This window comes from Fusarium flagelliforme (assembly GCF_020744385.1).
Source record: "Fusarium flagelliforme strain FIESC 12 MPI-CAGE-AA-0113 chromosome Unknown B0J16scaffold_6, whole genome shotgun sequence".
NCBI lineage: Eukaryota > Fungi > Ascomycota > Sordariomycetes > Hypocreales > Nectriaceae > Fusarium > Fusarium flagelliforme.
The window spans coordinates 2,146,086-2,172,208 of NW_025763508.1; the positions used below are offsets into that span (position 1 = coordinate 2,146,086).

Consider the following 26,123-nt stretch of genomic DNA (forward strand, 5'->3'; position numbering starts at 1 on the left):
GTACTGGTACAGTACTGGTACAGTACTGGTACTCGAGCGCTGTAGGTGGCAGAGTGGAGTAGATGCAGGACCCTAAAAAGCTGCGGTAGTGGCGTAGGTTTGTCTGCACTCTGCAGTCTGCACAGCACACAGTTCTTAGCTTCCCGCGGGAAAATGACTAGACTGGGCTGGAGGATGTTTTTGTAAGTGAGAAAAAAAAAGTTAGAAAGAGAGGAGACGAGAGCCTGGGCCAGGCCCTGGTAAAAAGTTGAAATGAAGTTGAGGTCTAGGTTGATAAAGATCTTTCCTTTTTTGGGGATCTGTTGAGAGTGAGAGGATCTGTGATCTGTCCAAGCCCTTGCCCTACTGAACTGTACTGTAATGCTTCTTTTTCTCTTGTCTTGTCGTGTCTTTGTGTTATGTTGCGTTGTCTGCCTCGTCTTCTGATCTAAGCTTGAGGCTTGTTGCTTCATAAAATCTTGGCGCAGTCCTCTTTTTCCTGTCTTTTCGCTGGTTTTGGTCTGCTTGCGATACGTCACTCTGAGTTAGGCTGTGCTCATCAGAGGGTCTTGCTGCAGATCGAAAAGTGAGAGCGCGCGACAATTATACTTGGCTTGTTCAGTGGCCTCGATATATCGTTGCTCCTACAACTGACGGGGGGTTCGTTGGATATCAGGAGAGTAACAAGACGATGTGAGGTGATGTGAGCCCAGTTCGCTGGGTCCGGGCGGTTTATTAACAAACACAACCCAGGAGCCCCGAGTAAATGGCCGCCGCAGAAACCTTGAAGGCTGCAGAAATGCATAACTAACTATGTATCAAACTGTATTGTCGGCAAGGTGAAAGGTCAGATAAGGTACTGTACACATCCAGGTGTGTGTCTGCTGGCCCCAAGGTCAATCATCAATGGCTCGTGAGACTCGTCGCCCTTCAGGTGGCGCTGCCTCGCTCTCGGCCTGGTTTGCACCGACTTACAATACTTACATCATTGTACAGTACAGTGTGCATGTGCCTACATTCAGGTACTGCAGGCCTGAACCTACTCCTTTACTCGGGCTGCTTTGTTCTCTGTATCTATCATGCCCCTTTTAGGCGACATCCATGGATGGCATATGAATGCACGTTCCATGAGTATAGTCTCATTCTCAACAATATGGGCTGGTTCATGGCACATGTAATGTCCCGGGTCCCGAGGATCCATGGCCAGATGTACCGTTCAGCTGGGCCTCCGATTACATTAGACATTTCCTCTGATCTACACACAGAGGTATGAATGTCATAGCCTTGCGCGTCCATGTTACTCAAATCTACGACATCTGGCGGTATTTCATGTCCGGGAGATGCTGCATGATTGTTAGATCCTCTTTACAGCGCACCCATCGGATTCTCCCCTTTGAGGAAAACCTGGAAACCGAGTTTCAACATGTTCGGATTCGCTACTCCGTGACCATTTTTGGGTGCTGTGGCTGACTGTGACTCTGTCTGACTCTGGCCTAAGATTCCAGTCAAGATGCTTTGCCGCAAGCCCCCAAATTCCCTTTTGCCAAGCATTTTTGGCTTTGTATAGGTAGAGTCTCTTATGTTGTAACCTGGAACGGTGGCGCCCAAGTCCCTTACTAGGGTCCCCCAAGCTCAAAATACCCAAGTCAGATTGTGAATCCTAAACTCACCGAAAGTCTTCGCTGAGGCTGTTGAGAAACATAAGGGATAAGAGCTGGGGAATTGATCTTCATCGCCCTTTGTTTGCATTACAATACGTGTACCATACAAAGTTCCAACACATGACATGAGGCGTCAACCGACCTCTTGGATGACAACCCTTCACTGGTATTGGTGGAACACATGGACATTGGGAATCAGCGATGGGATACGTGCCGCTGGCTGTACCTAAGCATAAGAGACGAAATAATTCTAGTCATCTTATGTTGGCTTACACGAGCACTCAGGCTACTTTATTTTGACGCCCTCACCACCTGGTACTGTATGGTTTCGTCTTATTGCCAACACGGCACTAGAGTGCCTGTTTCCTTATTTTCGCTGCTCCATTTCTGTCCATCTATAATTTCGCATTGACGATAAATCTGATAAGCTTGATATTCACATTGTGATAAACTAAGCAGATGTCTCAGATTTTGTTGAGTTATCTTCGCATGGCGAGATTGTGATTTTCAAGCTTAAATTTCTGTCTCTCCAAAAAATAAACTGTGCTCAGTCCGGTGGTGTTCTGTTCGCAGCCAAGCAATGCTAGGGTCGGTCGTCTAGTCTATGCCGTCCTTAACACCACATCGAGTCAAGCTCTATGGAGTTGGAGGTCTCCTCAAAGAAACATCGCGCTAACAAGTGCACCAAGACCTTCTTCTCCAGCAATGGAAGCTCTCAAACAAGGTACAAGACTGCAAGGATGCTTGCTCCTCTCACCGCGAACCCCAAAAAAGGAGTCATCGCTTAGCTTTCTCCGATCTCGCCGCGGGGAAATAATACCTACTACAGTAATTAACTACTACCAACAAGTGATGAGCAATATCGAAAAACGCACTTGCACTTGCAGATGCATTGCATAAGAGTGAGGGGGACTTGGCTTTTACCCCCACCGTTATCTCTTGCACAGGCTGTTGTTGATACAGACACCAGAAATTACCCTCATGATATGTGTAAGAATTACAGTGGAAGAGACGAGGCACAAGACGAGGCGCTTCGCTTTACCCTGTGCAGGTGTGAGATTGGCGGCTGAGAAAGGTCACTGTCACCCTTATTGGACTTACTTTTTGCGCTGCGTTTACACTTACCCTTACTGTTACTGTTACAGTTTTACCTCCTTGCTCGTGTCCTCTCGTCTCGTCGTCCGTGAGACCAGATAATGCGACAGTCATCTCGCATTCAATGCCATCCCTTTTCACTCCAGCGCGAATCAGGCCTACCCCGTGGGCGCTCAAGCGCCTTGAATTCGTCCATGGGGTTCCCGTGCGCTGTCTGGCCTTGAGTTAACATCCGAGCAAGCCTTGTTCATCATAGAAAATAAACAATCTCCAGGTACCTGTCCGCTCCTAGCTTGACACGAATCAATATGTGACTCTTATCAATCATACGGTCATTACACGATTGTGGCTCTGATGGCTGCCTCTGCTTGGTTGTATTGATTGATTCATCTCCCTCAAACCACGGCCCTGGACCATGACAGCTGAAGCAATGAGACCTCCTGCCTGTCCCCAGCTTTATCGATTGTCTAAGAAAGAGGGCACAGCACAGGCCAAGCGGGGATGGTCCCGATAGGCCACAGATGTTTGTTAATGTTTCTCCTGTTGAGTTGAGTTGTCTGTCTACTGTCAGCCATAGTGAGCCCATAAGCGTGGCTTTCATATCCCATTTCTCGGTGAGCCATGGTCAGCAATGCGTGGACACAACTACCGTTGCACGATACCCTATAGCAAATATGTATCTTTATGCTTGACCCCAACAATGACAATATTCTCCGGCTTTTGAAACCATGTCTTGCTTCTTGCGACTACGGCATGCTCACGATACGATCGTGTATCTTTGCTGCTTCTTGAGGCCTACCCAGCATTGCCAAAGAACATGGTGCCACGAATGAAGATCATGATTTATTCTTCAGGTGATGTCGCTTGAGGGCATAGAGTACCAAGTTGATCTCTTCAGCTGCCCCCGAATCACTTATTCTGCTATCCGTACAGCATGTTGCGCTGTAGGGCACTCACAACGAAGCGGTAATCTGTACTCCATACGTTGTGAGCAATCCAGGCACCGCCTACCAAGGTTATGCAAGCAACCGGCTGCTATATTCTTTTGGTTACCTTCAATTACTACCAATCCTATCTGTAGAGACGGCCGGCAGCCCTTCACATGCCAAACAATAGCCACTATTACCCCACAATAGTCGACGTTCAACTTGATTGTTAGGCTAGGATTTCATCCAGACCGGACAAGTTGCTTGGTGATGGCACAGCATTTGGGTGTGAGATAAAGGGATCGGAAAGTGACGTGTTTGCCTGGTACCACAGGGTTGGAACTTGGTTTTGAGATTGTATCTGATATTCATATGATTGCTGACAACTTATAGAGATGTCGAATGTCGAATGTCAAAGCTCATGATTATTGTCATGTTATACTTAACATGCAGCCCTTGTGGGATGATTATCGTGATTTCTGAACGGCTTGGCTGCTAAAACCTTGAATTCAGTGCCCAATATCAAAAGGCAAGTCACTGGATATTCATTCATGCCCAATATGCGTTGTTGCGCTTTCATTGTGTCTTGCACCATGGCGGTAAAACTCGATACACATATAGGGTATCTAACTTATAGGTCCAGTGGCTCAGTAGTGCACAGCCACACATGCAGGTCCCCGCCACAGATTGATCCACTGCTGGCAGAACTTATCGTCAACTTCATTGCTAACGACTTGAAGGGAATACAAGATTTTGAGAAGACAAAATCCAAGTGGACAATACATTCGGGTGCAGAAAACTCGATGTTGATGTATCCTGTAATTTCAACCAATTTTTAGCTGTCAGAGCTCTATCAAAACTGCTCGCGATCGCAAAAAGGCTCTGTTTGTAGCAGGCCTTTTGAAGATCCTGCCAACGCAGTGAAGAGTTGAACAATCTGGAAAGTAGAAGCGAAAAGCTCATTCATTCACAGCTTGAGGTTAAGGCAGAGCCGGTGCACTGGCCGAGATCGGAAAATTAGAAAAAGTATCGAAGAGACCGCCTGCTGCTGGGCGCTATCGCAGAGGTTTTCCACTGACAGCTCCTTGCCAGAAGTTGGCACTGCTGGAGTAAACTGCAGCATCATTCACCTCAAAGCACGAAAGCCTCACAAAGGGATTTATTAAGACTCTCTTCGATTGCCAAATCCTTTATTCTTACTCCCTTCCGTGCCTGATTGATCCCTTTATCTTTTATCCTTGAAGCCTTCTTTCCTAAGGGGCCTAAGAAAAAGAGTAAGCGCATTCCTCAAAAAAAGTCCACCACCATGATAAAAAAACGATTGTTAACAGAGACATCAAAGGTAGAAAGAGGGACTGAAAGCAAGCCGAAGCGTGGTCTGCTCTTGCCTAAATTCATCCCAAGTCTGCACCTTCCGGTTTCTTCCCCTCTCGACCTAAGTCTTCCCATAGCAACGGTCGTCTTGTTTTCATCATATCCAAACACACCATCCTCAACTCTCTCTTCTCAACAAGGCGACTCATCTTGGAAATTCAGCTATCCTCTACCACGGCACCGCATCAAATCAGCTTGGCGCGCTACTTCCCATCCTCGTAAAGGCAAACGCATTGCACCCAGTACGCCCTACTGAAGTTCAGGATACGCTATCATCTCTGGCTGACCTTCATCTGTAGGTCGTATTCGAGGCTAATAATCGCCTGTACTCCAGACGGAATGTCTAACGAACTGCCTCCCGAGGTTTCCCTCACCCCTGATCCGGTCGAGGCGGCTTTGCCAGCCAAGCCTGAGCACCGCGGTCCTTCTGAGATCGTGTCGAACCCCTTGATCGATGATTTCAAGGAGAAGCATATTCGGCGTGGTGTCCTGATACCACTAAAGACAACGCAAGAGGTCCGGCAAGACCACACGATCACTCATGCATACATCACACGGGCACCTACCAAGCAGGCTAACGATGTCATCACGTACGCTACCTCCAAAATATGACTGCAGTCCGTTGAAGCATCGCTGTTTACTGACAACTGCATAGGGCTTTGCGTAACATGCGACCAGATGATAATAGCGCTAATCCCCTACCTCATCTGCGAAGATGTTCTAAGCCTGGCGATCTGCCTGCCCACCTCAAGACTCAGTTCATGAACGATAGCGCTGTGGGCCGTCAAATCCATACGGCAAAATCCACTTGGATTTACATCATCATCGGAGAAGTCAAAGACTTCACACTTGAGGAGCTCACCGAGGTTCTGTCTATCATTGAGTGCGACGAGAATGAGCTCTTTATCGAAAAGATCCCCATCCCCCTGCTTGCGCCAACATCCCAAGTACAAGCAGCTATGTGGTCTTCTCAGTTTTGGCCTACTGTGTATCGGAAGAACAACCCCTTGGGACCGCACCCTAGTATAGTAGCCCGGGGAACTGAAGATATCAAGGACGACAGCTCCGTCTGGATGGCACTAGCCCATCGTGTTGCTTTACAAGCTAAAGAAACCGGGATCGGCGAAGCCATCGGAGCTGTAATCGTCCAGAGAGATGGCGGAAAAGTCGAACTTGTCGGGGTTGCAGGAGACGCTCGCTGGCACCAGGAGTGCGGCCTGTTGGAGGGTACCAGCAACCCTATGACACACTGCGTTGTCCGTGCTATCAGCATGGTGGCTCAGAAACTAGTCCGACATGAAAGGCGAGCTGCTGGGCTCCCTTTCAACCCACCCAATCTCGAGTATGACGCCTTCCAGGATAAACCACTCCTTGAAATCGAGAAGAAATGCTTTGAACAGGAGCACCCGAACAGGGACGGCTATCTCTGCCACGGGCTTGAGCTTTATGTTACCCATGAGCCCTGCGTATCATGCTCTATGGGCATACTCCATTCTCGAATGGGCAAGGCTGTCTTTGCTACGCACATGCCTCGCAGTGGAGGATTGAGCTCAGATGATCGTCCAGATGGGGGTGGAAGAGGATTGGGACTCTTCTGGAGACGAGAGCTCAACTGGAGCTTGATGGCTTGGGAATGGGAACGCGACGGCGTACCCAACTTGCCTCCTCTTGATCCCATCACTCATGTTTAGGATTACCACCCCCGAGGTCGATGTGAGACTCATCGGCTCCGTTGCTATACACGCGAAGCTGCAGCGACAACGAAGCTCCCACAGAGCAATGACAAAATATTATGCGCTACACAACACTGGCTAAGCACAGCATTAATTGAGGCCGGCGACATTTTTATCGACAATTGCCTGTTACGGTACGTTTTATGGACTTACTCGCAGCTGGTTCGTTGGCTGGAAAACAATCAAAGGGTTTAGATAGTCCTTTATATCCCAGGTGAGAAGTCGATTCGCAGACATTGGCCATGGTCTTGTAAGAGGTACTTGGGAATGGACGAGATAGCATTGGACGGAATTGGACGTGGTACCCATTGTATCATCCTATCTGCGTTGAAAAAACATAATATTGTATCAATTGATTCCTTCTTGTTGACACTAGTTTCTACCGAATGAATGATACATCGATTGATTGTTGCAATGAAACAGACCCTGACCCTGCTTAATGGATTTGGACCCTCTTTAGTGGTCTACTCGATATTACTAAGTTTTGGATCCCCTAGTCAACTTGGACCCTTCACTCCCGCCCTCTGTTTGTATTGCGTATTGCGCCAGTTGATGTGGGGCTTCCAGTAACTTCGACAAACAAGCATCAGTTTTGCTATTGAAGGGCGACTCTCTTATTGCTTTGCCTTCCCTTTCACGATGCGCAGTGCTTGACTAGCTCGCTGCCGTTTACACACTCTTTCTATCACTCATTGCTGCCCTGCTGCTTTCACTACTACATTTTCGGCGACGGCTCGCAGGTTCGCAAGCTCCACTGATACATTGAGCCTTCACGGTCGACATATAAGCGCCTCGCTACCGCGCACCGATGAAAGAAAGCCTGTTGACCTCTTGATTTTCAACTTTCTTAGAGGTGACCGATTCGAAGATTTTCATCCGGACGATTACGAAGACTGGCTGGACGACGAAACCAGCGACATGGCCAGAAAACGAAACGCACCCAGCGGTGGGTTTGGAGAGGGGTCATCATCCAAAATGGCAAAGTCGAATGGAAAGTACTACGCAGTCAGAGAAGGGAGAAAGCCTGGCATCTACTACAATTGGGACGATTGCAAAGCACAGACAGACGGGTATTCGAAACCAATTTGTGAGTAGAAACAGGAACAGACACACGTGGCCTAGGGAATACTAACATGCACTGCAGTCAAGTCATTCAAAAATGAACAAGATGCCAAGGACTTTATGAAGCAGGGTAATGAGAGGAGTAGGCCCAGGGCTCATAGGGGACATGAGGCCAATGGCTATATGGAATATCAAACCAACGACTACATGGGATACGACACCAAGGAGTATATGGAAGATGAGGCTCAGGACTTCATGGAAGGCAAAGGCGATACCGGGCAATACCACGTTGTGACAAGGGGCCGTAAGAAGGGCATCTTTAAATGGCCAGAGACCCAGGCATCCATTGTTGATTTTCCCGGGGCAAAGTATGAGAGCTTTGACACGTTGGAACAGGCAGGCGCGTTCTATCACCAGCATCTTGAGAAAGAGAGCGCAAAGCTAAAGTCCGGTTCAGCACAACAAGAGATGCAGCAGCAGCCAAAGCAGTACACAGGAGCCGCAATCGAACCTGTCGCGGCACCGATCAAGTCAGAACACACTGTGCGCCCTCAGCACACGCGATCTGCAACCGAGTCAAACGACAGCTTAATGAGAATCTACACCGACGGCAGCAGTCAGGGGAACGGAAAGCCTGGCGCCCGTGCCGGCCTTGGTGTCTTTTTTGGTCCCGACGACGAGCGTAACCTCGCTGAGCGACTCCCTGGCACGCCCCAGACGAACCAACGAGCTGAACTACTGGCGATGCTGCGGGCGATGGAGCTCGTACCTGTGACACAAGGAATAAAGATCTTGACCGACAGCAAATATTCGATTGCCTGTGCAACAGATTGGGTTGCAAATTGGGAGAAAAATAACTGGAAAAACGCCGCGAAGAAGGATGTCATGAATCAAGACATCATACGCCCTTTAGTGGCCAAAAAGAGAGAGAGGGAAGCTGCTGGAGCGGCAACTGAGTTCGAGTGGGTTAAGGGACATGCCACAGATCCAGGTAACATCGCAGCTGATCGGCTGGCTAACCTAGGGGCTGAGAAGCCGAAAGTTGATTAAGCTGTGTTATTGAATACACGGACAGATGCTCTCCGAGCAAGGCGTTGATACAGGTTGAGGTTTGGCTTTCTTTGCAAATTACTTTTGTACTCGATGCTGCTCAATGCACTCGAGATTTGCAGGTTCAAAGGGTCGGAAGGAGAATACGGATTCATAAATAGCTTGGGTTGTCGAGAGAATGTTAGGTCTCCTTTTCTTTCTCCTGTTAGAATGGTGTTTTGTCTGTCTTTTTCATTTCCTTATCCAACATATGCACGTCTTGTGTTACTGGAGCAATAGCTCGTGTGCGAACAGAGGAGCCTCTTGTGGCTACCTATTGAGCTGAGATGGCGTGATTCTTGGCTATCAAGGTCACTGATAAGAACACATTTGTGAGGCGCTCTTAGACGAGATACTGGCTGGACAGTATAATGCATATATACTGCAGATCAGAGTATGCGCCCTTGCTTGGTAACTTTCATGACCTATCACTTTGGAAAACATGATACTGGGTGCCAGGAACGTTTGCACCTGCACAACATGAGACTGTCTATCGGGAAGAGTAGCCGGGACCTAGCGAGCGGTTCATGATCGGCGCACTGGGAAACATGCTACACTACTACTGTAAGTTAAGACAAGGCACTGTCTGTACTGTAGATCTCAGATTGCGCCCTGACGTGGGGGTCGTAGGGTTCTTTGACTGTGATGGAGGTGGACAACGGGCGCTTGGAAGAGAAACCGTTATGAGAGACGCATAAGCCCCTCCCTTTGACTTTACTACATGAAGTATAGCAGCGAGATGCTGGAATGAGAAATACACTGTACCTCCCTTGGTGGAGTGTGGCTGTCATGACCAAGACGTCCAAAATGCTGATTGATGGTGCATGGATATGGAGGTTGGAGAAATCGTACCAGGTGGCTTGCGTCTGCATTCGGGAGAAAGCGTAGCTCTGCAGGCTTGCATGGATGGGAGGGAAATAAACTCGGTACTAAGTTTGGTGATGGCTGTGTGGTGTTCTGGTTCTGGTGCTGGTGTTGGTGTTGCGATTTGCCGAGCAGAGTAGTCGGAACGACAATGAGTGAGATATTTTGTTCCCCATGGAGATCTCTTTACAACAGTTATATGAGAGAGTAGTTATTGGAGGGGATTGAATAGTGATCAAACACATACACTTCCCCATTTGTACTGCTAGCCAGATCCAACTAGAAGCGGCCCGAGTACTTACTTAACTTAGATCGGGCCGTTGAGATGAATCTACTGTGCTTTAGAATTAGGGATCGACTCGGTATGGGGACCCCGAGAGACATTTATTTAGTAGTTAATGTATGAATGGCTCAAGGCAGTAAAGGCAAAGAGAGGTAGCCCCGGTAACAAGAACTGTAACGAATTGAGGCAAGGATAATGAGCCATTGTTGTTAGTAGCATGCTTTTGAGTGATGTCAGAGTGATTTCGAGAAATGCCTCGTTGCAGCAGAATCGAATCAATTGAGAAAGACAAGGATGATAGTTGCGTTGTTTTCTCTTGTCAAGTTTTCGCCATAGGTGGACCGCAATGGCATCTGAGGTCTTACAATTATCGATATTCGGTATGATCTTCCTAGTGTCTTACTGAGGAGTTGCTCAGATCATGATTAGGAGCCGCAGCATCACCACATAGGTATCTTACATACGGATACAAAGGAAGCCGATGTCGCATCCTCGTAGCCGAACGTCGCTGTAGATATGCAACAAGAATTCCGGTGTGGTTGGTTGGTAGTCAGAACTACATTATCTCTCACTTTTTTTCGCCTCTTGAAGGTTGGTTGTGGTATCTAAGTTGTCCTAATCGGTAGAGATGCAGCCGCAATCTTGCATAGGTAGGTAACTAATAAAAAGGTTACTTTGCTGTACGGGAACATACCGGAAGATAATAATGCCTTTATTAAGAAAACATGTAAAGTTATTTTCTTTAGTAACCAATTCAAGGGTAGTCAGTCTCTGGAATGGCTTGGAATACGTGAGTTCTTGGACAAGGGCAGGGAACTGACCGAGTGCGTTATCAGACGGTATCAACGGTTGCATGCTGTGTAACTACCTACCTAGCATCTACTAGACATACTCTATTCTTCCATAAACCCCTGTTTCATAAGGCATTTGCCGCGTGTCCTCGAGTCTCGACTAGGCCTCGACATTGACAAAAGACAAAAGGGTCTACGGTCTTGTCTTACCTCGGGCGCTCTCCAGATCCGAGTACTGGCTCTTTTGTACGCCACGAGGTAACGGCTTCTTCTCGCCTAAGACAATAACCACTTATTGAGACGCCGGAGTCGATCAAGATGCAGAAACGAAACATAAGCAAGGGCGTCGTACCGTGTCGCAGCAAGCCAACGCCCGCACGTTGTGGGATGACAGGTTGGCAGGATAAAGGTTGGAGATGAGTGACTATGAGGCTGGGGTTTCCGGAGTTATGATTTAGGCCTGATTGGTTTCTGTACGTTTTGTAAGACATTGAAGAAAGATAATTAGTCTGTTGGCTGTTGATGCATGTTTCTGCTGGGTACAGTTGTCAAGAGACTATAAAAGCTGTTGCATCAATGCAAAGTCCAATGAGGTTATATGTAAGGGAGGAGGAACATAGATGGTATAAGTGGCGGTCTAAGAAATCCAGAATATGAAGATGACTGCAAGTCCAAGACAAGAAGATCGAAGTTATCACCAACAGCCATCTAACATATCCTTATCTCCTTTCATTGTTGGACGACATTGGCTTGACTTTGCAGCGTGGCTATACCATATCTAGAGTTGTGAAAGTTGAGAAAAAGCAAAACCAAAATACGGTAGCACAAACATGTCTGGGCCGACATTCTTTCTTTTCTTTTGTCGTCTATGAGTGAAACCTTTTGATAGACAAACTGAACGTATAAGTCCATAGAGGCAACAAGTCAATTATCTCGAGGGAGGCTCCCCGCATCAATCGTCATCATGGCTCTGCTGCTGGCCAAGGCAGGGCAGGATAGGTACCTAGGTAGCCAAGCTGGAAATAAGAGATGACCAGGGCACTTGCAGTTTGTTGAGTTCTTGAGTAAGGTACAGTACTTGTTACTTGCTTGGATTTCCTCTTTGGGATTGTCACGTAAAATAGCCTGGGGAAAGCCTGGCCGCGGAAGCCGGGACAAGGACGAGGGCCAGAGGAGTTTTGCTGGTTTCTTGGTACAGTATTACATTGCAGCAGTTACTACAAACGTTATTAGATCAGGACCAGAACACCACTGTCATAATGCAGATACTGTACGTTCCGAGTGGGAGGGTAAGGTAAGCCTCATTCTGAGAAACTTTTCTTTTTTCTCTCTTGTGCAATTGAGGCTTGAGTCATCGTGATTCGCTTGTACTTGGTCGGAGACTTCAGGGGAATGGGAAGGGGCTTGAACATATTGGATTGGATTGGATTGGATCTACAGGGTCTTTTTTCTCAGTGGAGGTTGTCTTGTCTTGTCTCCAGCCAGCATAGGTACCTCTATCCCAATGTCTTAAACTCCACTTTGCACAAGAAACAGTTTCTTCCTTGGTCTTGTTTCCGTCAATTGACCATCTGTAATCAAGATCCAACTGTCTGGGCACGAGATAACACTCGTCTAGAAGCGCATGGACACCCGGGCGTCCCATGATAAAACCCCGTGAGGGCATGTCAGTGTACACTAAGAACACCATCGTCTTTAAGGTACCAGCTAATTCCTACTGGAAGCCGCATATCATTGGATCAATTCGAGTGCTAAGCGCACGGCACATTCAACCTAATTGTTGTCATCAAGATCGGACTCGGTTATCATTCTCTTGGTCCGTATTCGTAGCTGAGGAAGAAGCCAGGCTGGCCCTTCTATGAGTTTCTAGTAATTTATTATATGGCACAACGATAGCATGTTCATCTGTAATTATAAGAGTCACAGCTTGCGTAATACGCGAGGCCTCTCTGGGTTGAACATGTCTGTTCTCTTTTTAATGAGTTGACTCGATACCAACAGGGATCATACTGAGGTGCCCATCACGATTCCCCGCTTCTAGCCTTAGCACTGTATTGTAGTGTAGTCTGTAGAACAGCTAACAAATCTCATCTTGTCAGTAAGTAAGGCAGGCAAGCTAAGGCACGTCAAGTAAATTTGAGAGACATGCATATTAAATCCAGTCAAATACAATTTAGGGCATTTTGATACACAAATTCCAAAAAAATTGCAACATCTCCATCCGCCTTGTGTCAATCAGTGTCGGTGTGTTCAGGACCCCTAAACTGGATCTACAACTGTATGCATCAAAATCGAGTATCTCCAGATGGAGATTCATTAGGTAGACTATACGTCCTGGGACTGGGCTGGGACTGTGCGATCGTGGACCGGTCTGCGAGAAACGGGATGCGGATGTGCATAAGGGCCGATACGTGCGCGACCGGATCTGTCACTGTACGGAGTCTATGTGGTAAGCAGCCAACCGCCGTGTGCGAAGTCCAACTCAACCGCACTGTCTCGCGCCGACAACTGCCCCACCCAAATTACGGCCCTTGTATCTAGCCCGGCCAAACCACCTGTAGGTACTTACCTAGGTACAGTGCAGCAAGCCAGCCCCCGCCACAGAATGCATCTCCAAGCACCTAACTAAACCAAACCACACCATCCCTTCCATACAACCCAAGACTCCACGTTCACGTACGCACACGCACGTACACTCACACACACTCACACACTTTCCCACAATCGATTCATCTTATCTCGGAAAGGCCTTGGAACCAGACTGAACAGGGAAAAGAAGCAAGTCTAACACTTCTGTCTCTCTCTAGAGAGGAAAGCACCGCTATCTGCAGTGCCAACCATCCTACTGTACTAGGCCACGGCCCACAACCTACCTCGACAACCCATAACCTCCAATGAAGGAGGCTAAGGTAGCCAATCCACTTTCTCTTACCCAAGAGACAAGCCTCTAGTACTGTAGCCCAGACCGTCTGGCGCATCCATTAACCATCTCTCTTGCCTCTCATCCATCTCATCTCGTAAGGCCTGGTTTGGTTTCTATTCAATCCCTCCCCATCCCGTCTCTACCTATCCAACTTCTCCAACAATCGATACGAATATTATCATCATCCCCTTACTCATACGACAATCTACCACACAACGCCTTTTCTCCTGTGAACCACGCATCTCGACCAGGGGTACGTACTGGTATCTGACAGCAAACGAGACGACCCTGACCGTCCCGTCTCGTTTTTGCACTGACCGACCGGGTCCTTGACTGGACATCTGTCCGCCGCTGCGTTTCGTTTGTGTTCGCGTGCTCTAGGGGTTCTCATCCATATTGAACTCCCGCCCCAACAACTACGCATTTCTCAATATCGACTCGAAACCCATATTCACCAGCAACCAATCTTTTCTCGACCAAAAAAACAACCCCTCGGATTTCCGCCCACGACTAGCATCGCCGTGCACATACAAACTTCAATTGGAACTGCTTGTGTCAATGCCTTGAACGTCCCTCACGACCTTCCCCGCGATACCTACAGTACCTGATTTGCGACGCCAATTTCAATTGCACCCGCCCGATCACCACTTCGTCCCCTTCGTCTTCCGGCGCCTACGGGACGACCCAGCATTCATCCGCTGGTCATGACACCCGCTCCTACCGGCCGCCGCAGCCCTGTCATCGTAGGTGATACTATGTCGGGCGGCGATTACAACAATTTTTCTTCCGACGGGGATTTGGCTGATTTTATCGACATCGACTTCAACTCTAATAGCCCAGACACTCTTCAAACAATGGAGTCGCTCGGCGGCTCAGAGACCAAAGGATTTCTCGCGCCCTCCGACTTAACATCAACAGCTTTTCCCGACTCTCCAAACGGCTCCTCGTATCAAGATTCCTCGTCGGAATCGGCTTCTTCCAAACGCACCACTAGTCGGACATCATCCAAGGCGGCCATGAACCCGGCCGACATAATGGCGGATGAGGACGATGTCAACATGGAGTGGAATCAGCCTGGTTATTCCACATATGATGATGAACCAACCTACGCATACAATGACACAGCTCTGGAAAGCTTATACAATATTAACGATCATAGCGATGCTTTATTCGACCCCCCTTATGCTTTCGACACTGCATCTAGCAGCCCCAACGGCGAAAACTCAGTCACATCACCTCCGATGCCCACGATCAATCCACATAGTTTCGGTAAGGATGCAACGCCAAAAAGGAAAAAACCACAAGGTCACCAAAAAGCTTCATCAGTATGTTCATGCATTTAAAGATCAGCAAACATGAATCGCCCACTAACAAATCCGAAGCAATACTCTGTCTCTTCCGCAATGAATGCGTTAAAAACAACTACATCGCGTGAAGTCTCGCCCATGTCTAATACCATGGTCATGAGCCAAGATCATTCCCCGGCAGCCATTTTCAACTCGCCCTCACCTCACAACTCCATGGATTTCTCGAGGGTTATGGCTGGAGCTGCACCGGGATGGCCAAGCAGAAACGACGTGGTGACACATCCTACACCTGATGGCTTGCCCATGCAGTTTGTCGGTCAAATGAGCCAGCCTATGCCTATGCCACATCATTTACCCATGCCCGCGCCATACAATTTTACTGGGCAATACAATTTGAAGATTCTTCCTACGCCGCTCAAGTCGCGGGTCGAGACTCAAATTCCGATACATATGGTTCTATCTCCAATGCCCCCCGGCGTTACAAAGCTGCACCTGCCACCCCACACAATCTCGAAGCCCAAGCTATTGGCAAAACCAGCACCCAAAAAGTCTCCAGAGATGCTCGAATTATTTGTGTCCTTGGTATGCACGAGTGCCATGACACCTGGCAGGAAAGAGGCCGCACTCAAGCGTGCTGCTTCTCACCCTCAACGTTATCTGCCTGACAACGATGACGAGAATACTCCTCAAAAGGGTGGCGACGTACGTATCTGTCAAGGTTGCATAACTCGAGAGCGCAAGCGTGCCGCCAGGAAGAAAGTCAAGAAGCCTGAAGAAGAGGAGGTTTGGCAACAGGATGAGAACCATCGGGTAATTGTCTTCAATACGCAGGAAGTAAAAGACTGGCAACCTGTCCAACCTATGAACAGTATGGAGGTATCAGCGCCTCCTGGTATTATGCAAGTCGATGCTCCAATGCGCATTGCTTGCTACTGTCGGCACCATGGCGAAAAGGTCGGGTTCAATGTTATCTTTACTATCAAAGATTGCGAGGACCGAGTTATTGCCCAAGCAATGTCAGACGCTATCATGATTACTGATGACCACAAAACTCACCCACCCGCACAGCCGCCTGTCGCTCAACAACAGATGAGCATACCCGAAGCGCCTGTACCTGGACCCGTCTCTCAAGTCCCGGTTGATGCCAGTGCTCTTCTACCACCCACTCCCAACGGGACATTTAGCATGTCACCGACCAACGGGGACCCCTCCAACATGCACAGGAATAGCCAAGCATCATATCAATCGTCTATGTCGTCCAACACGGCACTGAATGGCGCCAGTGGCCGTGCCCTTTCACGTCCTGCTTCACCCATTCGTGGTGGCCCGATGAAGAAGAGAAAATCGAGCGCGTCTAGAGTACCCAACGCACTGACTATGACCCGCATGGAGACAACGCCCTCACCAGGCTCTCAAGCAGCCCAGCTACCCACTGCTGCTACATCTCCTTTTACTCCCAACCTCGCTGCCTTCTCTCAGGCAGAGCCATTGTTCGGACAACAATCAATGGTCTTTTCTACCGGGCCTCCTACACCCAGCAATAACGACCAACCGGGATTCTTCAACAGTAACCGCTCCGCCAGCATGGACAACTTGGCATTGGCTCAACCGCTTTACTCGGCACCTGCTTCAGGCCACCCAAGTCGAGCTCCTAGCCCGAACGGACTTCGAAATGGCGTGGGTGCTAATCCTCAGAACCAATTTGCCCAAGATCTAAACACCAACTTGTTCACTATTCCTGTCGGCGTGAACAATCAGACGCGCGCACGTCCTGTTATCCATAAGATCATTCCCAAAGAGGGCCCGAAGACTGGGGGTGTCGAAGTTACCGTTCTTGGTGCTGCTTTCGTTCAGGGACTCGAGGTCTGGTTCGGTAATCAGAAGGCTACAACTACAACATTCTGGGGTGAATCTTCATTAGTTTGCTTGTTGCCTCCTTCGCCTGTGGCGGGACCTGTTCCTGTCACCTTCAAACATGCGAACGCCCAAGCCTCGCAAACCTTGCCTATGAACAAGCAGACCCCCTACTTCAAATATGTCGACGACAACGAGGAAGCTCTTGTTAGGCTGGCCTTTTCTGTACTTGGAAATAAGATTTCTGGTAATATGATGGATGCTGCGGATCTGGCTCGCAGGATCTTGGGCGACACCTCATCAGCTTGGTCTGCTGGTTCTTCCATGGGCACCTCTTCCGGCGGACAGATGTTTAGCCATGCTCCCTATGCTCATCTCGAATCACAGCTTCTCAAGTGCTTGGATCTTATTGATCTAGATGATAGCCAGCACAAAGCCCGTCTGGATCTCCAAGGAACGACTGGCCACACCATGCTTCATCATGCTTGCTCACTAGGCTACCATCGTTTCGTCGCCGCTTTGCTGGCCAGAAGTGCCAGCCCTGATACTCAGGACAAGGGTGGCTTCACTCCTTTGCACATCGCTGCGATTCACAACCATGCCGAGATTGTGCGGAGATTGATGCTACACGGTGCTGACCCAACGATTAGAAGCGTATCTGGTCTTACTGCTGCCGATATAGCCCAGTCGCGTGGTGTCTTGCGCACTATCCGCCGCTCTGAACGTCACATTCGCTCTCGCAGCAGTGGTGGATCGCTGCATAGCCGAGCTAGCAGTGCCACATCTCTGCGATCATTCTGGGAACCTATGACCAAGGTCCATACTTATGACGAACCTATTTCACCAGACTCAAGCGAAGAAAGCCCCGAGTACACATCTGGCGATTTCGAGGATGAAGACCCGGATGAAAATGATCATCTGATCATGAGAAGACCTAGCGGCTTTAGGCAAGACCGCGAACGGCCCAACCTTCGCCGCCGAAAGACTGGTGAACTGGATGAAGAACTGGCTCCTCCTGCAACAGCCATGGCTGCTGCATCGGCTGCATTGAAGGATCACTTCCAACAACAACTTCACCAGTTCCAACAGTCCATTGCTGTCCAGTTCCAGAACCTGCCGCACTTCCCTCAGATGCCCACATTGCCTAATATGCCCGACTACCAAGCACCGTTTATGCGACGGGTCCAGCAGTTCATGCCAGGAATGGCAGCGCCTCGACCGGAAGGCGAGCAGCCTCAACGTTGGTGGGACTCAGCAATCAAGGCAACTGCGTCAGCGCCTCCGGCCTACGACGAGATCTACCCTCGCGAGGATCTTGACCGAAAGCAAGCGTCTGCCGCTCGAGCTGCTGTGGAGGCCGAGGCTGACCAGAAATGCGCGGCTCTGTTCGACCAGCCTGCAATCACAGAGATCGGGTCTGGGCCAATTGAAGTTACTGAGGTCTCCGAGGTCACTGAGATCTCTGAGTTCAAGACAGGAGAACCGGAAGTTCTCAAGATTGGCCGCAAGAACGCCATCACCAAGGAGCAGCAGGAGCAATTCCGCCGAGCACATGAAGTAAAGATGAAGAGACTTAGCAGTGACCACAATCTTTTCTTCATCTGGGTAAGTCACATTGCACGCAACCTTAAGCACAACCTTAAACTGACCAACTTTGCAGATTCCCCTCCTACTCGTGATGATTTGCGCAATGCTGTACAGCTATTTCCCTTGGCTTTTCACATTCGCCTGGGCATTTGCTCGATCACTATACCACAGCGGACTAAGCAAGACTCAGCAGCTTATTCAACACAACCTTCCGGACCATGTTGAAAGAGTCGTCGAAGTCTGACACGATTTTATGACGTTGTTTCTCGACACTTTTTGCATAAATCCCTGGCGTACCTTGTTTTACTCTTCTACATTTACGGATTCGGCGTCTATTATTACATGTTTTGATTTTTGACGACCGATATTTATTGTTTGTTTTACATGCTCTTACTCGCTTGAACCTCGTCGGATCGAGGCTGAGCGCATATAGAGCGTTTCTGGGAGAAGACTTGATATGCGGACAAGTCGTGTTGGGACGGAGTTTCCTGGGGTAAACACGAATGGGCGATAGAGGATATGTCTGGGATTGACTTTTTTCTTGTAAGCAGTTAACCTGAAGTTTCTTGTAAAGCCGATCAGGGAATACGATGTGTTTGTGCTTTTCCTGGTGATGGGATACAGATAGGCAGGGAATGGGTATGAATGGGTTAACGGAAGTTGTGTATATAGTTATAAAGACGAGATGAATCAACAGTCTTGACAGTATCTTGTTGGTCTTTATCTTGTGAATCGCTCTTCACATAATATATTCTCTATATCAACAAGGCTTCACGGGTACCCAACCCAATCAACTCATATTAACTTTATATATGATTAATATAGACTAACCAAGTTACCACCAACACCTTTCACTTATATCTGCAGAGCACATTCATGGAGGGGGAAATAATCATCAATACCATCCATCATATCAAACAAAACCCTGAACGCCCCCATTCCCAATGTAGACCTTTCGTCGCAATCGCGCAAAGACAATGAACGTTTTCCATCACCATCCCCCCTCGAAGACTATCTCTCCCCCTTGCTCATTCAAATACATAATCCCAAAGCATGAAAAAGCCCACCCTATCCAACCGTTAGAGACGGACGATAGGAGACGTCAGAAAAAAAGTTCAGTCATGTCGCATGTCATCATGGATATCTAACAACAATTCCACCATGAAAGAAGAACCAGAAACAAAAAACAAGGTCGTGGCCGCGTCATTCAAGAGTCGTCCGTACGCCCGTCGCTTGCAGAGATTAAAAGCGTGATATCATGCTTTTCCATCTCACCACTGCCGTTATCCGCTGTGCTGTCGTAGGTATCCTGCGTTCTGTTAAATGTCAATCATCAATGCTGAAAGAGCAAAAGGTTGTCCGTCGTCGTTAATTAATAGCGAGAACGCAATGCCGGGGCCATGTTTTCGGCGTTGTTGTGCAAAACAAACTTCTCGGGAATATCGGGCACCATCGGGATACCCTTGTGAACACCCGATACAACGTGAGGCTCTTCTACAGAGATCTTGCGCGAACGCAGGACTCGGGAGTATTGAACCTCCTGCAACGGGGATCTGGACTCATCAGTGCTGTTTCTAGCAGCAGAACCAGGTCGTGAAGCTGGCCCACGTTCAGAGTCGAAAGAGCTCCGACCGCCAGCCCTAGGCAGACGCCCAAGGACGCGGCGGGCAAGGTTGTTATAGTCTTTGCCAGCGCCAGCTCCATGAGGTCCCGATACACTACGTCGAGAGGAAAGCAGGCTACGACGAGACGCAACGTTTCGCAAGCTTGGCAAGCCAATGTCTCGAGAAGAAGACTTGCGTAGCTTCTTCTTAGGAGTTGGGGGACCGCGAACCCCGCCCTCTGCTTCGTCGTCCGAGTTGGAGTCCGCTGCAGCTCGCTTAGTTCCCCTAGATGAGACACTCGCTGGCGACTGAATAGGAGAGGCTGCGCAGGAAGTCGAAGGAGTACCCGTTCTTGAGCCTCTCGTCTGCCGAGGTGGCTGGAGATAATCCCGTGACATTATGCCAGTAGGTACTGCTGGAGCAGGGGCAGCACCGAAGGGAGTTGGCGGCGGTGAGGTGCCTGCCGATAGTGGAGGAGTAAAGAACCCAGATGCAACTAGCTCATCATAGGTGGCAGCGCCCGGGTTGCCTGGTGGTGACTGCAGTTTGAGAGGGAACCTGGCCTTTGAGGGCGACTTGGGCTCTCCAGGTGGCGTGGGTGGTTTGTGAGTAGGTACTGGAGGAACTGAACCTCCAGGCGTGGGAGCTCGAGACAGGGCATCCATGAGGTTGGCCGGAGGAGCGGCGCATTGCTGGGCTGCTTGCTGAACAGAGCCAGGTGGTGGTTGGCGAGTAGACTGGATAGCGTGAGAAGAGAAAAAGCCGGACGCCATCAGATGGTGATAATTAGCCAATATCTCTTCTCGACTAGGCATGTCGTCCCTCGGGGGGTCAATGGCAGTCTTCATATCTGGCATATCCGTCATCTGGACATCTTCTCTTTCCCTCTCTCTCCCGCGCTGGTCATCCTGATCACGCTTGCGACTCCGCGACCTCTTCCTGGACCCTTTATCATCTTCGTTGTCCCTTCTAAAGCCCAATCGGCCTCGAACTTCATCCCAAACTTGGCCTAGGAGCCTTCCCTTCTTGACCTGTTTGTCGGAGAAGTCATCGCTCATCGGCCGAGCGGTGTTGGATTTGATATGTGTAAGAGCAGGTCGCTCAAGGGCGGCGAGCTCTTCGGGACCCAGAAATTGAACCGGCGGTGCAGCAGAAGTCCTGTCGTTCATAGAGCCTTCTTGAAACCGACTCGCGCTTAACGCGCGGCGAGGCTTCGGCCGACCCATAAAGAAGGGTTTGGTTGTATACGTATGTGTATGTATGAATGCGATTGTATGATTGCGTATAAGTTGAGTGTAATGTAAGAGCCTAAAGCAGCACGATTACGTTGACGGAAGCGTTGAATGATGGGCTGAAAGTCAACACGGCATAACGGCTTTGAGGGGATAGGGAAGAATGTGGCTGATTATAGTAAACAGAACGGTTGGGTGCAGTTTGAATGCATCTGCAAAAGTGATAGCGGCGGTAGGACCATGGACCTGGAGGTGGACGTGGTTTGTTGATATTGAATCTGGATCGCCCACGTGATTTCACCACGGCAACGAGGAAGGAGCGGGGGATGCAACGTACCTGCAGCGTTAGTGAGGCATTGGCCTTGGAATGGGAAGGAACGCAGGGATACTCGAATCGCCAACTCCCAAAAGTGGAAATAAAATCGAAGTAAAGAGTACTAAAACGGAGATTAAATTCCCTTTAGTTTTAGACAGAACAATCAATCGTCGATTCCAGTCGTGAATTGGCTGTGGATTAATTGGCATAAGTTTTAAGCATCAAGCTAGAATAACTATATTCACTTCTTATTCCCGTCAGGATGCCTCCCCACTCCCGTCAATATATCTCTATGTACCTGAACCTCTATCTCTCATTGTGGTCAATGCTATATGAAAATGTTTATGAGTGGATCTTGCACAAGTTTGGTCGATCCAGCGATTCTCATCATCGACATGGATATCTGGTCGAGGATTTGAGACGATCCAGGTATTTGTTTTTTATATCAAATTGCAGTCTCCAGTTTCACTTAGTTGTCTCATCTTATCATTCAAAACATTGTGAATTTGTGTTCATAACGCCCATAGCTAAATAACAAAACCCATTGTCAGACTTTGAAGAAAGCTCGACAGCTTCAGCACCCATAAGAACCTGAGTGTCAGAAACTCTATCACGGTTTCGCCCTTGTTTCCATACAAAGACCTGTATCGAGGCCATCATTGCCAAGCATCATCACACAAAGTCCGCTGTTCCAAGCTAACATAGAGTAGTTTAATGATGACGAGAAGGCGGATACAAGCACGACAAGATCAACATGAATAAAAGCATCAATGGAATGAATTCTTCAAAATGAAAGTAGGCCAACAGAAACTGAATAAAGAAAATGATATCGTAGTATGTGATTGTCATTGTTGTGATCATGGGAGCCCAAAGATTTTCCTTGATCCAATACAAATGACGATGCAAAATAATCTTTGATGTCCAAGACAATCCAAGTCCGGTGCCAAGTCGATTCTTCATTTCCATGACTTGATCTCACATCAATTGCGCCTGAACTCCTAAGCATTGTCGCTCATGCATCTTCCATCATCCCACCGTCCTCCTGTAGATAGGAATACACAACACTAGAACGCCGGTGTGCCTTTCTAGTCAAGTAGTATGAATGTTGATATTTTAATACTCATATTTGTTGAATTGGATAAAGAGCAAATCCACCATTATCATCCTTTCTAAGAGAATTTGTTGAACTCGATAACATCGATCCGGCCATCGGCTCGGGAGTAAGAGCCGTGTTCAGGGCTGTAGCCGCGATGAGTTCGGCTGTAGTGAGGGTCCATTTGTCGTTGACCGTTGTAAAGTGGTCTAGTGCTCTGGGAGAAAACGTTCTCGTGCTTGCGCTTGCCGCCGACGTTCACAGGGGGGAGTTCAGGGAGAGGGTCAACCTGAGGCTCGATAATCGGCATCGGTTCAACCAGAGCAGAAATCTTCAAGGATCCACGCGATGACTCGGTGTTCATCAATCGGGGAAGAGGAGCAGCAGCAGGCGTAGAGGGATACGATGGTTGCGAGTCTCGACGGTAGTGGCCTTCGGTGGAGTAGACGGACGGGGACGGAGGAACGTAGGTGCTGGTGGATTGTCTGCGGTCATACAAATCGCGGTTGACGGACGGAGCAGGCGAAGGGCATGATGGTGGAATATGACGGCTGACGTAGCCGTACGCAGCGTCGTTCTTGGTGTATGGCGATTGGGCGGTGGGAGGGTAAGAGCCATTGGCAGAAACAGGGGTTATTTGCAGACCAGGCTGATGAGCATATTGTCGAGGCGCCTGGTACTTGGAAGCTGATGGATCACCGAAAGAAAGGTGACGCTGGGCTGAAGGAGCCGGGTCGTAAGAGGGTGGAGGTGGAGGCGGGTATGAGTCCACCATCGAAGGTCGACGAGAAGCATCGGCGTAGGGAGCTCGGTGTTCGCTCGAGTTGCTCTGGGATCGGTTGCGAATTCCATGGGGAACTTCCGCGGCGGGTGTAACAGTCCTTCTGCGACCAAAATCTTCCTCCCGACGCTCAAACCCATTGTTACCAGCGTTGTTGTTGTTATTATTATTATTGCTGTTGTTGTTATTGTTGCCAGCGGGCTTGGAGTCACGCTTCCTCATACGAACATCACGACGAATTCGAACTCGGCAGCCCTGATCAGCAACGGTCTTGCTAAGCTGTGTGCTCTCCATGAGACCGGGGAACTTCTTAGCACTGAAAACCATGAAGGGGTTAGTCTTAATCTCCATGCGGAAGTCAACGCCTGGTGGAAGATCGCCATCGGCAGGCTGAATGTCGAAGTCCTGCTCCTCCTTTGTGGTCTCGAACAAGCTGAAGGTCAAGCGATACAAGCCCTCATGGCGAACGGAAAGATCGGGGAAAATGAAGTAGCCGGCTTCCGCTGGGCGATCGAGGTAGGCCATGCCGGAGGCGGGTACACCGGTGAGGATAGGCGGGTTGTTGGCCGCAGGAGTCGAGACACGGCCATGTGCAAGCGGACGAGCATGCTCCAAACTGGCATAAAGAAAGAAATTGGCGTTGTAGTCAAATGTGACGTCTTTGCCTTCTTCGATAGTGGGGCCTTCGATAATTCGGAGCTCGACAACTGGCGGAGGATCAACGGGTCGACGGTCGCTGTTGGCTGCAGAAAAGTCAGTACCGATAAGAAGAGTGCAAGAATCTTGATGCCATGCGCATCGCATCTTGCATGATATCAATCGACTTACCCTTCATACCAGAACCACAGGCTCGAGCTCGCTCTGGTTGTTGCAGGACAGTCATCATGTACCAGAGGCTTCGGTTTCCTCTGGTGACTCGGTGAAGCTTGGCGATAGTCTCGCGAGTAGCGTTCGTGGGGATTGCGGAAGGAGTCGCCATCTTGAATATTAATTAGGCGCGTAACAGCGCGCGCCGACGTAAAGAAACGGTCAAGAAATGAAGTTAAGTGAAGCCTTTAAGAAAAGCGTTGTCAGCAACGGTCGTGCATGAGAAGCAGAAATCCAGTTCGTTGGTATCGAGTACCAACGGTAGAGAGGGATTGAGATATCAAAAGGTTTAGGTTTAGCAACTCACCCTCAATATGAGACGTTATTAATTAAGAAAATGTTGACCAATCGGTCCCAAGCCAAATGCACTGTCTGCTGTAGAGGATGCACACAGGCCAACTCTTGTCTTTACGTCTGCCTCTTACTCCTGTTCTTGTTATGTAACTGACAACATGTACGCAAGCTCGTCTACGACTTCCCATTACACGCCACAGTCCAATTCTGTGAGACTTGCTTCGCAGCACAGTACAGCACTGCTGTCCTTTACCCCTCTTGTGAGAGACACCAAGCGGCTCTTGCTTCTACTGTGTCACGTTAAACTTGGGCTTTCTTGGGTAATGTCTCGCCTGTCATTGAGTAGATTCCCAAGGGAGACAAGAGAGGAGTCAATTCAACCCACGTTCGAACGGCTGTGTTATGCGGCCGTTGACAACTCTCAGCCCGCAGATTTGCAACTCCTCGCATACTCTGTACTGTGAGGATGCATGTCATGAATGAGTGGCTTGAGCTTCGGATTTGGCTTGGTTTACATCGATACGCCACGTGCTTCCCCCGGACAAGTTCTCCGCGTTATTTGTCCAGTAGCGAAACAACTCTATCTCCTACGCATACCGATGACATGTCAGTGTCAGAACGCCATCCAAGCCCCTGGCGTCGTTTCTTGGCCCTCGGTTACAAGGCAATCTCGATGGAGTGTTTAGAGAAGAGTCTCGTATCGCATTGAGAGCTCATCCAAATTGTATTTGCTTCTTCCGACCAGAACAAACCAGGCCTGCCCTAGCGATTTAAGGATTCGGGCTGAAACAGTCTAATGCAAGACTCCTCGTGGTCGGTATGCTATGCTTGTTTCTAGCACGCATTTATCTGCTCTCTTCTCTCCTGTCGTGTCCATGTCGAAAAGGAATGCTTGTGATTGCTTGACTACGGATCGCTACATGTTTGCCCATCTGCAAGACCATGTTCAACAACCAAGCCATTTTCTCTTTCAGGTTCCACTGGTTGGGAGAGAAACATTGGACTCGCATATGGCATGTTGCACACTGTGAGAGTGAGACATGAGAATGGGCCGATGAGGACGGTACTTGTGCTGCGTCTATCTGTGGGAGTTGCTGGGAGACGTCACTGACAGGTGATACTAGCCTTGAGTGTCACTCCTACAAGCAACTTCCAGTCTTGTTTGCTGTGATTCTGTAACTTGTGAGCGATCAGCTACCAATTGCTCTTGACGAGTGATTTCTTAGAATGACGTTTAGTTTTCAAACATGCGATGTGCCTTCGGCCTCAGCTCGTCTCGCGAAGAGAAACTCACTAGTTAGGTAATGAAGTCACAGCTTCCAGCTTCAACCTTCAGTCCCTGGTAATTAGTTTCGGTTTTTAGTGTTCCTATTCCCACGTGGACTTGACATGACGAGTTTCCTTTTCC

At 48.9% G+C, this 26,123-nt stretch overlaps 7 protein-coding genes across 7 annotated transcripts; 3 read left to right on the forward strand and 4 right to left on the reverse strand.

The window, feature by feature from the left end:
- Nucleotides 1-396: 396 nt before the first annotated feature.
- B0J16DRAFT_323174 (uncharacterized protein) lies at nt 397-1,530 on the reverse strand (the record flags this gene model as incomplete). The annotated part of the gene is made up of 5 exons (XM_046125761.1): nt 397-551; nt 635-770; nt 964-991; nt 1,193-1,322; nt 1,356-1,530. 5 exons carry the CDS (start codon nt 1,528-1,530, stop codon nt 397-399), a joined length of 624 nt encoding a protein of 207 aa, XP_045980273.1.
- Nucleotides 1,531-5,033: 3,503 nt separating this feature from the next.
- B0J16DRAFT_175513 (cytidine deaminase-like protein) lies at nt 5,034-6,818 on the forward strand. The gene is made up of 2 exons (XM_046122494.1): nt 5,034-5,625; nt 5,691-6,818. Exons 1-2 carry the CDS (start codon nt 5,375-5,377, stop codon nt 6,724-6,726), a joined length of 1,287 nt encoding a protein of 428 aa, XP_045980274.1. The 5' UTR covers nt 5,034-5,374; the 3' UTR covers nt 6,727-6,818.
- Nucleotides 6,819-8,421: 1,603 nt separating this feature from the next.
- B0J16DRAFT_273092 (ribonuclease H-like domain-containing protein) lies at nt 8,422-8,880 on the forward strand (the record flags this gene model as incomplete). The annotated part of the gene is made up of 1 exon (XM_046123624.1): nt 8,422-8,880. One exon carries the CDS (start codon nt 8,422-8,424, stop codon nt 8,878-8,880), a length of 459 nt encoding a protein of 152 aa, XP_045980275.1.
- A 5,604-nt stretch (nt 8,881-14,484) lies between these two features.
- On the forward strand, nt 14,485-18,772 carry B0J16DRAFT_387529 (uncharacterized protein; the record flags this gene model as incomplete). Its single annotated transcript, XM_046131685.1, has 3 exons — nt 14,485-15,105; nt 15,163-18,546; nt 18,602-18,772. 3 exons carry the CDS (start codon nt 14,485-14,487, stop codon nt 18,770-18,772), a joined length of 4,176 nt encoding a protein of 1,391 aa, XP_045980276.1.
- Nucleotides 18,773-19,788: 1,016 nt separating this feature from the next.
- Nucleotides 19,789-21,533, reverse strand: B0J16DRAFT_175587 (uncharacterized protein). Its single transcript, XM_046122495.1, has one exon. It carries the CDS (start codon nt 21,356-21,358, stop codon nt 19,901-19,903), a length of 1,458 nt encoding a protein of 485 aa, XP_045980277.1. The 5' UTR covers nt 21,359-21,533; the 3' UTR covers nt 19,789-19,900.
- Nucleotides 21,534-22,303: 770 nt separating this feature from the next.
- On the reverse strand, nt 22,304-22,748 carry B0J16DRAFT_175612 (uncharacterized protein). Its single transcript, XM_046122497.1, has one exon. The coding sequence runs from the start codon at nt 22,644-22,646 to the stop codon at nt 22,392-22,394; it is 255 nt and encodes an 84-aa protein (XP_045980278.1). The 5' UTR covers nt 22,647-22,748; the 3' UTR covers nt 22,304-22,391.
- Nucleotides 22,749-24,823, reverse strand: B0J16DRAFT_175613 (velvet factor-domain-containing protein). Its single transcript, XM_046122498.1, has one exon. The coding sequence runs from the start codon at nt 24,356-24,358 to the stop codon at nt 22,850-22,852; it is 1,509 nt and encodes a 502-aa protein (XP_045980279.1). The 5' UTR covers nt 24,359-24,823; the 3' UTR covers nt 22,749-22,849.
- Nucleotides 24,824-26,123: the final 1,300 nt, after the last annotated feature.